The following is a 15267-nucleotide window of genomic DNA, read 5'->3' as shown; positions in this document are numbered from 1 at the left end:
TAGGCAGGCCTGGGTTGCTAGGCAACCTCGGGCTTGGTGCTGGGGGCAGGGGGAGGCCTGTGGTGCCCCCGGGCAGCGGGTGCTGTCCCAGGGCTCAGCCAGGGGAGATGGCTGCCCACATGCCCATCAGCGGGCCTGTAGTTAATCCTTTGCTCCCCAGAGGCAGCCTCGGGGATGGCCATGTAAGCCACTCACAAGATGGAGCAATATGGGCTGTGAGGGCTGAGCAGCCCCAGATTTCCAGTGCAGACTGACCCGGGGAGGTGCCAGGCCATCCCAGAGCTCTCCCTGCCATCTGAAGGGCTGGGCTGGTGGGCGCCTCAAGTGATGTGGAGGGGTTGGTGGCAGGACACAGGCGCTGAGCCCGCTGCAGTCCCGCTGCACCCCAGGGCATGGGTGAGGCCTGCCAGCAGGAGGGCAGCTGAGCGTGAGGCCTTCAGAAATCAAAATCCCCTCACTTCACCTGTAAAATGCACAGCATCCTGTGGGAGTGAGCGCCACAGGCACCTGTGGGCCACAGGGCCATTTAATACAAATGAAGCCAGCTTCCCTACAGACAGATTGTTTCCCTTCTCTTCTCTGGTTGGGAAGTCTAAAGTAAGGGAACAAGTGTGCCAGTGTACCCTGACCCTGGGAATCCCCTGATCCCGGGGATTTTCTCTGCCCCAAAGGGCTGAGCTCTGCCAGGCCCCCTCCCGCACCAGCCCGCCGGACAGCACACTGGCCAAGCCACAGGCAGGACGACACTGCTGGAATCAGAGGAGATTGCGGGTGCGGTATCAGCAGTCCCCCTTGAATGCCAAGACTGGTAACATTTCTTCACATGAGCAGTGTTTCTGTGGCAAGAAGTAGGGTCAAGTCCACACAGCTCCACAGGTACTAGGCTTAGCTAGCATTTTATTCTCATCCCATTTTATCCTACATGTTCTCTGATGCACACGGCAGAACACTTCCCTGAACTGTTTCTTGTTAATGAAATTATTTGAGTGCATTGTGGGGTTTGGCTTAGCATGTTTCCAAGAGACAGTCTTATTGCTTTAGCCACACAAAATTAAGAATCTATCCTCATTTTCTGTCCCTGTGACATTCAGGACGTTCATGTGCAAAAAAAAATTGACTCCCAGTCCCCAGGCTGATCTTGGGATGCTTTATACTATCTCTAAACAGCAGGTTAATTTCAGCTGACACTTATTTATGAAAGCACAAAGTCTGGTGAGGTAATAAAAAAGTCAACTCCCAGAGAATATATAGCCTTAGATTTTCTTACCTAACATGGTTTTATCTAGAGATTTATTAAGCAAAATAAAGATTTGGCTGGCAAATAATGTTATCAATTGCTCCATATTTTAAAATCTTTTGAAAGCACATACAAAAACCAGATTAATTTCCTTGTACACTACCTACTGTGGGGTATAAACACGCTTTATTCGGTGACTAGCCAGGAAAATGTAAATTAGCTGTCTGACATTTGGGAAATTCGCATGGCTGAATTATATGACTTGTATATTTGGAAAACCCATAGGGTTTGTTAGTATCCAGGTGGATGTCGATTTCAAGCAACAACCCAGTCAAATGCTGAGGTTTCAGTGTTGAATCAAAGACATAGAAACTTCGCCCATCTCTATCCTTTTACCTACGTACAGTTAGAGAATTTGACGCCTGAAATCAGTTTTCAGAGAGGCTGAGTGAATAATATAACTGGTCACTTGCGAGCTGACTTTTTCTCTGCTGCGTTGTTAGTGTTTGGCAAAGAAACCTGCTTATGTGGCCCGATTCTCACTTCTGTGCAGAGTAAAAGGGTCCCCCGTAAGACGGAGAGCCAGTGCCCATGATCCCAGCTCCCCTCCCTATCTTTGTGCCCAGGGAAGGACAGAGCGGTAGCCCACCATTCCCTAAACAAATCTGCCGTTCAGCGGGGCGAGGTTGGGAAATAATGAAGTCAGCACATTAGTGCCTAGCCTGCTGAGCTCACACTGCTGAAAGCTGCCGGTGGGTGAATTTCCCAGCGTTTGGAAACTTTGTCTCAGTTCTGCGGGTTTGCTCAAGTGTGCGATGGCTGTTTGCAAGGGAGCTTTCCCGCTGGGTGGGTTTGCTTTCCTCCTCGCAGCTCAGGAAGGTGAGAGCTCTCCTTCATGTGTTCCCTGCCCCCACCGCCGCCCCTCGCTCACCCCCCAAACACAATGCTCTTCCAGCGGGTCCCCTCCGCTAGGGAGCTTTTCCCTCTCCCAACTCCCACACTGGGACATTTTTCCACATTTCCAGGATTACGGCCACTTTCACTTAGATCTATGTGTGTTGCCTCCACATACAAAGAAGCACTTGGGGACGGGATTAGTAGGATTAGAAGAGATTCACATATGTCCAGTTCAAGCAATTGGTATTCAAAGCTTTACACTTCCAAATGCCACCAAGAGAGAGAAAAGGAGCTGGGAGCTTGCTTTGCATTTCAGCACCTTCCTGCGGGGGACAGGGCTCTTTGTCTGGCGCGGGGGGGGGGACGGGGACGGGGACGGACGGACACACAAATCCCACCCCCCCCTTAATCCAGCACCCCTTAGCCACCAACTCTTTCCCTTCGGTACCACCGGTGGGGCTCTGGTATAGCCCCCGACAAGAAGACAGAAGTATCGTGGCTTTCCTGTTTCTCTTTTTAGAGCAGCCCTTCTGCAAACTTGTGGCAATCTCTGCTGGGATTTGGTAGGCAAATCAAGGTCCTCTCCCACGCAGCTTGTTACAATATTTCTTGTCTGTCGTTGGAAGACAAGGAAGCGTCACTGGGTTTAGAACACAAAGGCATAAAATTCTTAAAAGAGTGCCTTTGCTCATATTAAGTCAAATTCTTCACATGTAAGCGAACTGTTCATGCGGGCAAGGCAAGGCCTTAAGATTAAACAAGTGTGCTAGGCATTTCTGATAAAGCAACAGAAAAATCTGCTTTTTCCCCTTCCATTTTTGATAGACTGCCTCCCTCGTTGCCTTTAGGGCAATGGCAGTGGTGTTTTCCTGATATTAGACGCATCGGTAAAAGCACAGTCTATGTTACATAGTTTGCGTTTTGGCAATCACTCCAAATGTGAACAAATCGTATTGCTCAAAAATGAAGAGGAGGGCTTTAATATTAGTCAGTGTAACAAATCTCTCTGTAGTATAGTGAGAGATTTTTGGAGCAGAGCAGGTGGAGCCTTTTTTTAATACATTCATCCATTAATTAATTAATTCATTCTTTTGTTCAGTCTTTCTGCTCACTAGGATAAAAGCTCTTGTGGAATACTATATTGTTTGCTCTGACTTATAAGGGACAGGAACATATACAACCAGATTTAAAAAAAAAAGGAAAACTTTTCATACCCTGCAGAATATCTTTTAAGTGATTTTTTTGTTTGCAGTAAGTGTATATTTGTTTTACAATTTTCAGCCCAGAAATGAAATTTCAGAGTGTATGAAATAGGCTGAAGGAAACTGAAATGTTGCTAAAATATCAAATATATTATTTTAATTATTTCCATTTACTTTTACCTTTAAAAGGCATGGAGTCCTGGGTGAGTATTAGCTGAAGTCAATATATTCAATATTAATCTACTAATACCAGAGTAAGCCAATATAAAGCCCAGTGGGTCTTCATTATCATGAATAAAATGGGCCAAGTTTGAGCTAATATTTTGTTAACTTGCCATTTTTGCGACTCCAAGTCTTACTTCAATAAAAATACGTGGGAAAGGGTGCCATGAATATCCAGATTAAAGGAACTAAGTGTATGAATTCTGGTGATTTTGATAAGTCACAAAGTTTTGCGGTTTACAAGTGACTCTATAGGATTTCAGATAGGTGGAAACCCTTAAAATACTGAAAAGCAGGGAGGCTATCAGGTCTCTATACACTCCCCAAATCTTTAGGGAGTTCTGAATAGTTCACATACATGAATGATGCAAGACTGGGCCTCTGCAATTTAGGAAAAAGGTAGTAATATCTGCAAAATCTGGAACTGCAACACATTGATTATCCATTTCAGGTGCCTGCCAGCTGTGGAGAAGAGGTTCACTTAGTAACAAAGCCACTATGAAGAAGAGAAGACAACCCAAAACATATATACCTATGAACTTCATTTTAAATTTAATTTAATTTTCAGAAGTGGTAAAAGTAATTACTTCCCACTGCAGCTGTGAACATCAGTCATAGAGCTATAAAACTAAAAATATGTATAATTTCTTGCTTCTTCCCCTTTACTTTGTATTGTTGCCCAGTCTTTCCCCTCTGTCTTACCTACAGTGCCTACAGTACCACAGTACTCCCCTCAGTGAAGGTTTTGCACATCTCAACATATCCATCTTTTTTGGGGTCTGTTGGTCTCACTGAACTACAGGTAATAATTGTTAGCGAGAGTTACAGATCACTGATGTTTCCACAAGGACACTGCACTACTGATGAGCGGATGAGATAAAATATTTATTGACCTTTGTGCAAAACGGTGTTCTGGCGATTAAGGGGCAAAGGATTTTCCTTGTTTTGTGTGTGTGTCATCCCACTCCAGAATGATATTCTTCGTGCCTGGAAGAACCTTAGAGCTCTCGCCTCCCCTGAGTATACAAAATATCTGAAAGAAAAAAGGGGGTGTCATAGGAGCATTTCAAACTGCTTGTTTTGCTGTGCACAAGCTGGTTGAGAAGGGGCTGTAGCTCCTGAGATCCCATTCCATCCCACGCTCCCAGCCAGCAGCATTTCCGAAGGCCAGGCAGAGGACTTGGGGCACCTCCACCCAGGAATCACTCATGTCCCCTGTATTTCCTCTCCAAATTAAATTTGCTGACAGCATCTCAAGCCACTGAGTTCCATGTGAAGGTAGAAGTTTACCAGGGACCCAGCTAAGCAGCCCTGCAAGGAAGTGTCTTCCTGACAAAGAAAGAGAGATGATGGCTTCAGGCTAGATCTGCATACACGAAACTGCTGCTACTGGACATGCACTTTTGGCTCAGGTGAAAAAGGATAACCAGTGAAATGGTTATAGAAGCGGTATTAGCGAACTAGAGAAGATGGCTTGCTTGTCACTCACAGGTCCTTCCCTGAAAACAGTTTTGCTCAGCATCAGTGGCTGAAAAGAAACTGTGAGCTTCCTTAGCTGAGCTTGGTGTCTCTGGTTGGCATGGGCTGTCTTAAGATCTTATTATTAACAATTTGCTAATCAATTTCCTCCTTGGGAAACAAATAGGAAAGGGCCTGCCCCCAATTAAAGCATTTTTGTTTAAAAACTAAATGATCTCATTGGAGTAATTAAGCCCTTCCTTACAGTACTCACTGGTTCTTTATTGCAAGGAACTGCACTGGCAATTTGAATTTTAGGGGCCTGACCTCTGAGTCTATTGAAACCGAGGGACATCAGTCAGCTTCAGTAAGGTTTGGTTCTGGCCCTGACAGGCCTCATAATAAGCAAACAAACACCACAGTTGGTCAGTGTTTCAATAGTTAATAATTAACCTTTGCCATAAGCTGATGAGAAAAGACGGTGTCGGTGGACCTAGTCTTCTCTCCCTCTCTCTGTCTTTTAAGGAGGTGGGACTTTTATGATCCTCACTACTATTGTGTCTGACCACTTCTAAGCCTGCTCCAAGCTCCCGAGAATCACGGGCTCCCAGTGTTATGTCCATAGGTTTGTAGGTTTTCCGGTCCAGGCTGAGGAACTTGCAGGACCAAGAAAGGGCGCTGACGGGCCCTGCAGCCACCAGTGTCCGGCAGCACAGCAGGCCTGTGCCCGGCCTTAAGCACTCGCCTGGCACAATTCCCCCTGCAGTTACACTTCTCTGAGATGGGCCCAGGACTGTTGTCCCCCTTGTGCGAGACATGAACATTTCTGAAGACTAGGGGGGGGGTTCTGCAGGTGTGGTGGGGCAATGACCATTGGGCTACACGCTGCCAACGCTATCCTTTCCCGTGCGCCTGCTGTCTGACCATCATTCTTCTCTTTTGTACTTGTGCTTGATGTTATTTTCCTCCAGTGTATTTTATTTTCCATTTGTGGAACCGCATTTACATTAACGGTGCAATTGCCACTGAAAACGGACTGCCTCATTTCAGCTGCAACTTTAAACAAGATGAGAATGGAGAGTGATGCAAATTGTAAGGGTAGGAAAATGTGATTTAAATGATGCAAAAAACTTATTTTATATAGTAAAGCCTCCCTGAACATTTGAAGTTTCAACAGCTCAGCTAAAAGCAGTATAGCAAGAGACCCAGAAGTGATTTATAAAAACAGCCTTAATGCCTTAGCCGGGCCAGATTTTACCATCGTTTCTGGTGTTCATTAGCATCTCATTGCACATGTCGTCCCATTGATCCCAATGGAACAAGCCCACACAATAGAGTTCTATTCAAGGGTGGTGAAGGCAGTCCATACGCCCATCCCCAAACACTGAGACATGGCAAAGGTTTGTGAATAGACTGCAGATAATTTTTGTTGTGTCTTCTAGAATTTGTACTAGCCTATTAACAACCCGTAAATATTCACTTGAGACATGCATTGTTTAGAATTGAGATACAAAATGAGACAAGGATTTTTTTCTCTCTCTTTCGTGAGTCTTCCATGCTTTCAAGTGTGTAGCAGAAGAATTATTCAATAATTTCTATGGCTTTATTTTTTTTCACTATAGCTATGAAAAATAAATTGCATTAAACTTATTTGTTTCTGAGACAGCAAAACATTTCAATCTTTAGTCGTTATAACACCAATGTTTTCACTCTGGCCTAAGATAACTTTAAACATTTGAGAAGCTTACTAAACAGCAGCATATCTGGGGTCTCTGATGGGGAGGATTTGGGGGGAGCTGGGGGGAACTCTCATGTACTCTCTGCCCGTCTCCCACCTTGCTTATAGCTGATATTTAAATAGCCTACGTGACTTCAAGATTAACTCCGTAATCATCGACTATCTACTAAAGCAGTGAGTGAGGGGGTTCGTAGAAGTCAGTGGGTGAGTTTCAGTATCAAGTGTAGTAGATGGAGAAAGTTCACAGTAATGAGAGTGCAAACAACTGCAAGTGGTGTGAAAGGCCAGAAAGAAAGACAAGGAAAACTTGCCCATTTGAGAACGTTAACATTTTAGGTGCGAATATGGGCCCAGAACATACAGGCAAAAGAGAAAATAAATACAGGCCTTTGAGCAGTATTATTATCCTGCAACACAGTGACAAGCCAGCCCTGATTCCAAAGTATGTGACAAGTTTGTTTGCCAGGAGTGCCAGGTTTAGCCCATTCTGCATGTGTGAAGTGTGCACCACCGTCGTCAGAGCTCTGCATATGAGAAACGTGCATGAGAGTCTCAGCTCTGTGGCTGTATTTTGGAGGTAGCGCAAGTTTTACCAAGCATCTAAAAATAAACTATTTAATGGATGCATATTCAACAATACTGACAGGTTTTTTCTTCTTAAATTCCAAAGACAGCAAAATATTTCACAGTTGACTAATACCATGGCGTGCCTGATAGCTTTAGAAACATTCAAACCGATTTTCTATAATCTTCTCTCTAAATAATGTGCAGTTTTCAGGTGCATTTGCTACAGAAAAAAAAAAAAAAGAATTAAATGCAAACTGTTGATTAAGTGGTTTTTATTGTTTATGGAAACTACTTTCAGGCTTTTGGTAGCAAATGTCATATATCAGAGGATTAGCAATTTGCACATCTCTAATTAATTAGTCTTTGACATTTTAGATTTTATTACAAGGTTTTATGCCATATTTTTTCCAGCAGTTTTGCGAATCAGTATTTAAATACGGAAAATAAAATGCCATCCTTAATTAGCTGCACTGGAATGCCCAGCAGTTATTTCCTTTAAGGTTACATTCTCCCGAGAAGCAGTGCCTGGTATGGACCCGATCCTGTCGTCGTCCGCAAGATACTTTAAAGGTCTGAGTAAGGGCTCCAGCTTCATACTTAATAAACAGGGGGGAAATTTGTTGCCAACGAATTTGAAAATATAGGAACGGAGAAGAATTTTCCTGTATCCAGGCAGAGGAGTGTTATCTCCGGGTTTATCTGACTGGAGAATTTGACTACAGCAGCCCAGGACAGCCTTCTCATCCCTTTCCAGTCAGAAGGGAACTCGACATTGCCCTCGTATTGCCCTACTTCTGGAAAGCAAATTCGTGATAAACAGAAGAATTAAAGTAGTCTTTCAGCCTATTCATCACTTCGGTGATGTCAAAGAGTCAGATGACGAGTTTCTATCAATCTGAACTACACCGTCAATCTAAACGTATCCCAGTAACACATTTTGAGCAAAACCAGCGTGCGGTTAGGGAATCTCGGCTGTCCCCTCTAAAATAAAATGAACGCCGTTTAGAAACAACCAAATTTCGGCTTTAGCGCCCAGCGCGGTACAGCACAACCCGGCCGTGGCAGCACCCGTCTCACGGACAGCCGGCCGAGAGCTTCCTTGTAACGCCGTGCTCTGTGTTTCCTGGATGGGATCAACAACTGCCTGACTGTAACGCTGACATTTATAACTCTTTTTACACTAAAACCGCGGTTGTCAAATGTCCGAATTAAACTAAAAGCAAGCAGAGGTAGCAAAAACTAATAGCCGTGAACCATGAAAGCTAATAGCCTTCTAATAAACCCACAAGAAAAATACGTAATACTGATTTAACCAGTCTTCATATCATGAATCCGATTCTGTGTTGCCGGCCAGGTCAGCGAAGTCGAGGGAAGCGCCAGAATTAATATTCTTTCACGGTAACGCTACGCAGGAGAAAAGTACATCCAGTTTCCGTACCAAACTCTGTGAGAATTCGAAACCGGGCACTGCCTTAGAGTGCATCCATTAATTAAAATCCGACGTTTGAAACCGCACGGTTTCCGTTCCGAGAAGCCTCTAAAACCAAATCCGTCCCGTGAGCCGCCAGCGGCGGCCGGTCGTGCCGCTGCGATCACACTTCGGGTTACGAGCGGGTCGCGTTTCCCACGGCCCCGTCTGAGGCGGGCACGGAGGCCGTGCGGGACGCTCTCGCACCTGGTGCTCTCTGTACCCCAGAGCAGTTTGTCTTTCCGGAGAAAACACATTTCCCTCCCTCACCAAATCTCTCTGCTTTTACGAAAACAGGAATTAAAAGGCGGGGGAGTGCATGTTAGTTTGATGTAGCTCCCACTCAGCTACCGTTTCCGCCCTTCCCCTACGCCCCGATTAGGAAAACATTTCGTTTTCTGACTCCCGGGGGTTAATTTCGTTGCTGCCGGCGTCGGGGGAAGATTTGCTGTTGACTGAACCGGGACAGCGGCACGCCCGGAGCTCCTCCGCAGCCCTCTCCGAAATGCCCCTGGCCGGGGGGATGGCCGGCACTTGCCCGGGCGGGGAGAGGCGGCGGCGGCGGGCGCAGCCAGCCCGCCCCGGGGCAGCGCGGACCCCCGCCCCGCCGAGCGCACCCACCGCCCGCCGCCGGGACGGGCCGGCCCGGCTCCGCCGCTCTCCGCGGGCTCAGCCAGCGAGTGTCCGGGCGGCTGTCCTCCCACCTGGCTGCGCCCACGAGTGGCACTTCCCACCCACCGCTCTGCTGCGCCGAGATCTTTCCTTTTTTCCTTCTTTCTCAACGTTTCTTTCTTTTCTTCTCTTTTTTCCTCTTTCTCTCTTTCTCTCTCGCTCTCTCTCTTTTATTTTTTTCTTTTTTTCTTCCTTTTTTCTGTCTTTCCCTCCCCCCCTCTCCCTCCCGCTATCTCTCTCCAGCATCAGCAAAGTAAAAGCGGCAAAGGCAAGCTGCGGGGAGGCTGGACGCGCCAGGCAATGTTACGACCAGCAATCGTGCTAGAGCAGTGCTGCCTTTTCCGAAACGACTTCCCTGGCGAGGTTCTCTGTGCCCGGGACTTAACCTGGCGTTACTTTCCCAGATCCCTCCTTTGCCCTAAGGCGACTCCGAGCAGAGCCGAGCCCCGCCGCCCCGTCCCGGGAGGGGAATGCTGCGGCCGTGGAGGCTGGACTGGCCCGACTAGCCGAGCCGGGGGCGTTGGGGCGCAGCGGCATCGCCGGGAAGGAGGAGAAAAAGAAACATTCGTAATATTCCTCCGAGTGACGACCTGACTTTTCCTCTCCGTCCCCGCGCCCGCCCCTCTCCGCCCCGCGGTGCACCGGCGGCTCCGTAGGCCGGTATCGCCCCCCGGCCCCATCCCGATGAAGCCCCAGGCCTGGAGGGGAGCGGGGCTCGCCGAGCAGCCCGCCCTGCCGGAGGGGAGGACGGGACCCCTCCTGTTGCGTCCCCCGACGGCGTCTTTTCGCCTTTCTCTTCTCTGTCCCCGTCGGACTCAAACTCCCCCAAACCGAGCTGCGTGTCTCCTCCGGAGCGGCGGACGCGGGGACGGGAGGTGGGAGCTGCCGCCCCCGGGCAGCCTCCGGCCCCGGGGCCGGGCGTTTCCCCCGATCCCGCGCGTTTTCCTGCCGCCGCCGCCGTCACCGTGTCAAGTTTTGTTCATTTGCTTCATCCCGGCTCCACGGGAGGGAAGGGCGGAGGGAGGAGCGGGCAGCCCCCGGGAACCCCCCAGAGAGCGGCCCTGCGGGCAGGGGAGGGCGCCCGCGCCTCCCCCGCGGGGTGCGGAGACCGGCGGCGCCCGGCTCCGCGGGCGCGGAGGGGACGGCTCCGGGGGCTCCGGCCCCGGCCAAGTTTCCTGCCCGTTTGCCCGGCAGACCTCTCAGATGGGGAACAGGCTGGGTGGGGGGGGGAACAGCCTGGGTGGGTTTACGACTTTCGCGGCGGAAGCGGGATAAGCCGAGGTCGCGTTCAGTTATTTCTGATACGTTCTCCTAAATGCTCTTCTCTTCTCTTCTCTTCTCTTCTCTTCTCTTCTCTTCTCTTCTCTTCTCTTCTCTTCTCTTCTCTTCTCTTCTCTTCTCTTCTCTTCTCTTCTCTTCTCTTCTCTTCTCTTCTCTTCTCTTCTCTTCTCTTCTCTTCTCTTCTCTTCTCTTCTCTTTTCTCTTCTCTTCTCTTCTCTTCTCTTCTCTTCTCTTCTCTTCTCTTCTCTTCTCTTCTCTTCTCTTCTCTTCTCTTCTCTTCTCTTCTCTTCTCTTCTCTCCTCTCCTCTCCTCTCCTCTCCTCTCCTCTCCTCTCCTCTCCTCTTTTTTCTTTTCTTTTCTCTCTTTTCTTTTCTTTTCTTTTCTTTTCTTTTCTTTTCTTTTCTTTTCTTTTCTTTTCTTTTCTTTTCTTTTCTTTTCTTTTCTTTTCTTTTCTTTTCTTTTCTTTTCTCGTTCTCACGGCGGGATTTACTGACAGTGTTGAAATCAGAAGGCTTTAATTTTGCTCAGCAGACTAAGCACAGTTAGACTCAGTCGGATGAAAGTGTCCCTCTATTCCTGGGTCCTCGCTCTCCTCGGGGCCTGGAGACTCTATGGAGAAGCGGGGTCCTGCCAAGGAGGTTTCTCCTGGGCCCTACGCGCCTGTTGGCAGGTGGAAACTCAGCCCGAGGGCTCCCCCCGGGAAAGCGGGGGCACCCGGGCCGGCTCCGGGAGCGTCAGGGCCCGCCCGCCCGCCGCGGGCTGCTCCCGCCCCGTCCCGGCTGGCAGCCCCGCACTCACCGCCTAGGCACCACCGGGGACTGGGAAGATCCGGTGGAGGACCACACTCCCTTCCCCGGGCACGCACACGGCTCGGGCAGGCTGCTTCTGCCCCCCCAGCCCGGCAGAGCCCCGCAGAAAGCTCAGTCCCCCCCGGGGGCAGACGCAGAGCTAGCGCCCGGCAGACGCACGGACGGCCGAGAGCTGGGGCCGAGGCACCTGCCCCAGGTGCCTCGCCAGCCCTGCCCGGCAGAGCCCCGACCTGCCCGGCCCCACGCACCCCCCGCCTTCCCCGCCCCATCGCCGGCAAGAGAAGGTCCCGCCCAGGCTGCACGGGTGCCCGGAGCCGATTTACTTACTGGCGCGAACGCCTGGGGCTGTTTTGCAGCGCTGCCCCCCGGGGCCGGCTCCCTTCCCGGCTCCCTCCCCGCCTGCCTCCGGCCCGGCCCGGCCCGGCCTTGAACGCAGCCTCTCGGTCCCGCCGACGGCTGCTCCGGCCGCCCCGCCGCACCGCCCTGCCCTCCCGCCGGAGCCGAGGGCGAGCGGAGCCCCGGGGGCTGCCGCCCGCCCCCGAGCCGGCCCTCCCGGCCGGCAGCCCCTCCCGCCGCCGGACACACCGACTTGCCGCCGCACCCCGGCTTTTCCCGTTTATTTAAAGGGAGTCGCTGGCCCGGGGGGAGGAGGGTTTCCCAGCGCGCATCTTCCCGCGGAGGCTGCCCGCCGACTGCCCGAGCCATCGCTCATTTAAACAAAGCGGCGACCCAGGTACGAGCCAATTGCGGCCAGCCCGGCCGGGCGAGGGCCGGCCGGTGCCGCACCGCAAACCCCGGCCGGGGGAACCGGTGGAGCGGGAGGGAAAGGCAAACAAAGCGGGGAGCCGCGCCTGGAGCCGGGCACGCTGCAGGACGGGGGCGACCGACGTCCCCCACCCCCTCCCGCCGGAGCGGGGGGACTTCCCCGGGCTGCTCCTGCCCGCTGCCGCCCGCGGCCGGGGTTTCCTCGCCGGCCCCGAGCAGGCGCGCAGCCCCCCGCAGCCCCTCGCCTCCCTACTGGAGACGGGATGCGGTTTTATATTGGAAATGAGGGGCAGGGGGAGGAGATGGCGCGCACACGGAGCGATGAGTGTGCGGTGTCAATCAGAGGGGTTTTGTGTCTCCTTGACTCCTGATGGTCCGTGGCTGAGGTGTCCCGGGTGGCACCACAATGAATATGAATAGGGGTCCTTGCTAAATGGGACAGTCAAAGCGCACCGCCCTGAATAATGGCACGTCATCCTAACTAGACCATTATACATAGGAGGGCTCCTTTTGTCTCTGCTCTCTGCTGCAGCTCTATAAAAGCCCCTCTTTCTCAGGCTGAGGTTAGTCCAAGCATACACTAACTAGCCATCCTGTAAACTGGCCGAGTAACCGGGGGAGAGAGAGAGGGGAGAGATTGGTGAGAGAGGGGGCTGAGGGGCTTTTTTCCTCCTCCTCCAGCATTTCCAGCCCTTCGCTGGCAGAGCCTGCCGTCCGTTTATCTCTTTTTCGTTCCGTTTTCGTTGCTTTTCGAAGGAGAGTTGTCTTGTTCCGCCACCTCCAGAGCAAGGAAGAGTTTCTTGCTCAGAAGCCCGAATACAATGAATTCTGACTCCAGCTCTGTCTCCAGCAGAGCTTCCTCGCCAGACATGGATGAGATGTACCTGAGAGACCACCACCACCACCACCACCATCACCACCACCAGGACAGCCGGCTCAACTCCGTCTCCTCCACCCAGAACGACCTGGTGCAGAAGATGTCCGGGGAAGGCCTCTCCAGGAACGGCTCCAAGGCCGGAGGGGAAGGCAGCAAGTACAAAATCAAGAAGCAGCTTTCGGAGCAGGACCTGCAGCAGCTGCGGCTGAAGATCAACGGCCGGGAGCGTAAGAGGATGCACGACCTCAACCTCGCCATGGACGGGTTGCGGGAGGTGATGCCCTACGCCCACGGACCTTCCGTGAGAAAACTCTCCAAAATCGCCACCCTCCTGCTAGCCAGAAACTATATCCTGATGCTCACCAGCTCCCTGGAGGAGATGAAGAGGCTGGTGGGGGAAATCTACGGGGGGCACCACTCGGCCTTTCACTGCGGCACGGTGGGACACTCCGCCGGGCACCCGCCCCACGCCGCCGGCACGGTGCACCAGGTGCACCCCATCCTCGGCAGTGCCTTGTCCTCCGCCAACACCTCCTCCTCCCTCTCCGCCTCCCTGCCGGCCATCGGCACCATCCGGCCCCCCCACTCCCTGCTCAAGACCCCCTCGACCCCCCCCGCCCTGCAGCTCGGCAGCGGCTTCCAGCACTGGGCGGGCTTGCCGTGCCCCTGCACCATCTGCCAGATGCCCCCCCCGCCCCACCTCTCGGCCCTCACCGCCTCCAACATGGCCAGGATCTCGGGGGAGACCAAGGACCTCCTGAAGTGACTCGGCGGGGCCCCCCGGCCCCCGGGGCTGCGCCGGAGCCGGCGCTCCCACGGGCGGGGAGGGGGCTGCGGCCGGGCCCCCCCCGGGGCCGCCGACGGACCTGCCCCCGCTGCCCCCCGCCCCGCCAACCCCCCCTGTAACACGGGATTAGTGTAGTAAGGACCTTGCAAAGGTAATGTTTTAGTCGGCTCCTCGGGCGATGTTTTCTTATTATACTAAACCGGAAAAAAAAGTCCCTGTTGTAAAAAGAATAATAATAAATAATAATAATAATTAATAATAATAATAAAATGCCGCTGATGGTGATCAAATGTAAATAATTCCTTAAAATGGATGCAAAAGGAAAAAAAAAAGACAAGGTTGTCATTGTAGTGTTCGCAGCTACTAAGAGACGATGAGATCGGTTTGGGGCTTCTTCTCCTTCTTTTTGCGGGCTTTTCCCTTCTTTCCTTTCGCACGGCGACACCTCCGAAACCTCCCGCTCCAAACCCGGCTGCGGCAGCGCAGCGGCGGCCCGGCGTAGCCCGGAGAGTTCATGCATGCTTCCCACGGCAGCTCGCCACCCGTGGGTACCGGCCACGGGCGGCTTCCCTGGCAACAGGGACTTCCCAGTGAATTCACTAAAGTTTTGTGGGTGGGGTTTTTTTGGTTTTGTTTTTTTGTTGTTGTTTTTTTGTTTGGGTTTTTTTTTTTTCAGATTTGGTCGCGATGCGGTTTTGTTCGCGGTTCTTTTTCTTCTTCCCTCTGTGTCCGCTTAAAAAAAAAAAAAAAAAAAAGAGAGGGGAAATAGTGCAAAACACAGCACAACCCTCCTGCGGGTCTGTTTTGCCAAATCTCCCGTTTCCTGCTCTCGGTGAAGTGTGCTAGTTCAGCTGGCTGGGGTCCTCTTCGCTTATTTCTCTTGTTGGCTTTGGGTTTGTTCTGGTTTGCTGCTTTTTTTTGAGTTTGGTTTGGTTTTGCATGCGGGGTCGGCTCTTGCCAGGGCAGCGACTTGTAAAACTAAACCGGAATCTTCGTTGCCGTTTGTTTCCTTTTCGGTACGTTTTCCTGGGCGTTTGCTTGAAATACTGTTATTATTCATTTCGTTTGTTTGTTTGTTTTTGTTAGGGCCTCAAAGACAACACCGTGTCTTTATTTTTTATATATTCTTGATAACTATCGATATATTTATTATTGACCAGTGTTTCTGGATGAGATTTCCAAATAAAATAAAAAACGAATTGCAAGTTGCCTGTTTCGCCTTTGTCTGGGACTGGAAGCTGAGAAAAGGCGCTGAGAAAAGATCGCTCTGGGTTTTGCCACGACTTT

At 51.2% G+C, this 15267-nt stretch overlaps 1 protein-coding gene across 1 annotated transcript; it reads left to right on the top strand.

The window, feature by feature from the left end:
* The first annotated feature begins 13137 nt into the window (after positions 1–13137).
* OLIG3 (oligodendrocyte transcription factor 3) lies at positions 13138–13959 on the top strand. Its single transcript, XM_076335507.1, has one exon. It carries the CDS (start codon positions 13138–13140, stop codon positions 13957–13959), a length of 822 nt encoding a protein of 273 aa, XP_076191622.1.
* Positions 13960–15267: the final 1308 nt, after the last annotated feature.

Source organism: Aptenodytes patagonicus, chromosome 3 (assembly GCF_965638725.1).
Source record: "Aptenodytes patagonicus chromosome 3, bAptPat1.pri.cur, whole genome shotgun sequence".
Lineage (NCBI taxonomy): Eukaryota > Metazoa > Chordata > Aves > Sphenisciformes > Spheniscidae > Aptenodytes > Aptenodytes patagonicus.
The sequence above is the reverse complement of the archived record's forward strand: the minus strand, read 5'-3'. Positions and strand labels throughout refer to the sequence as shown.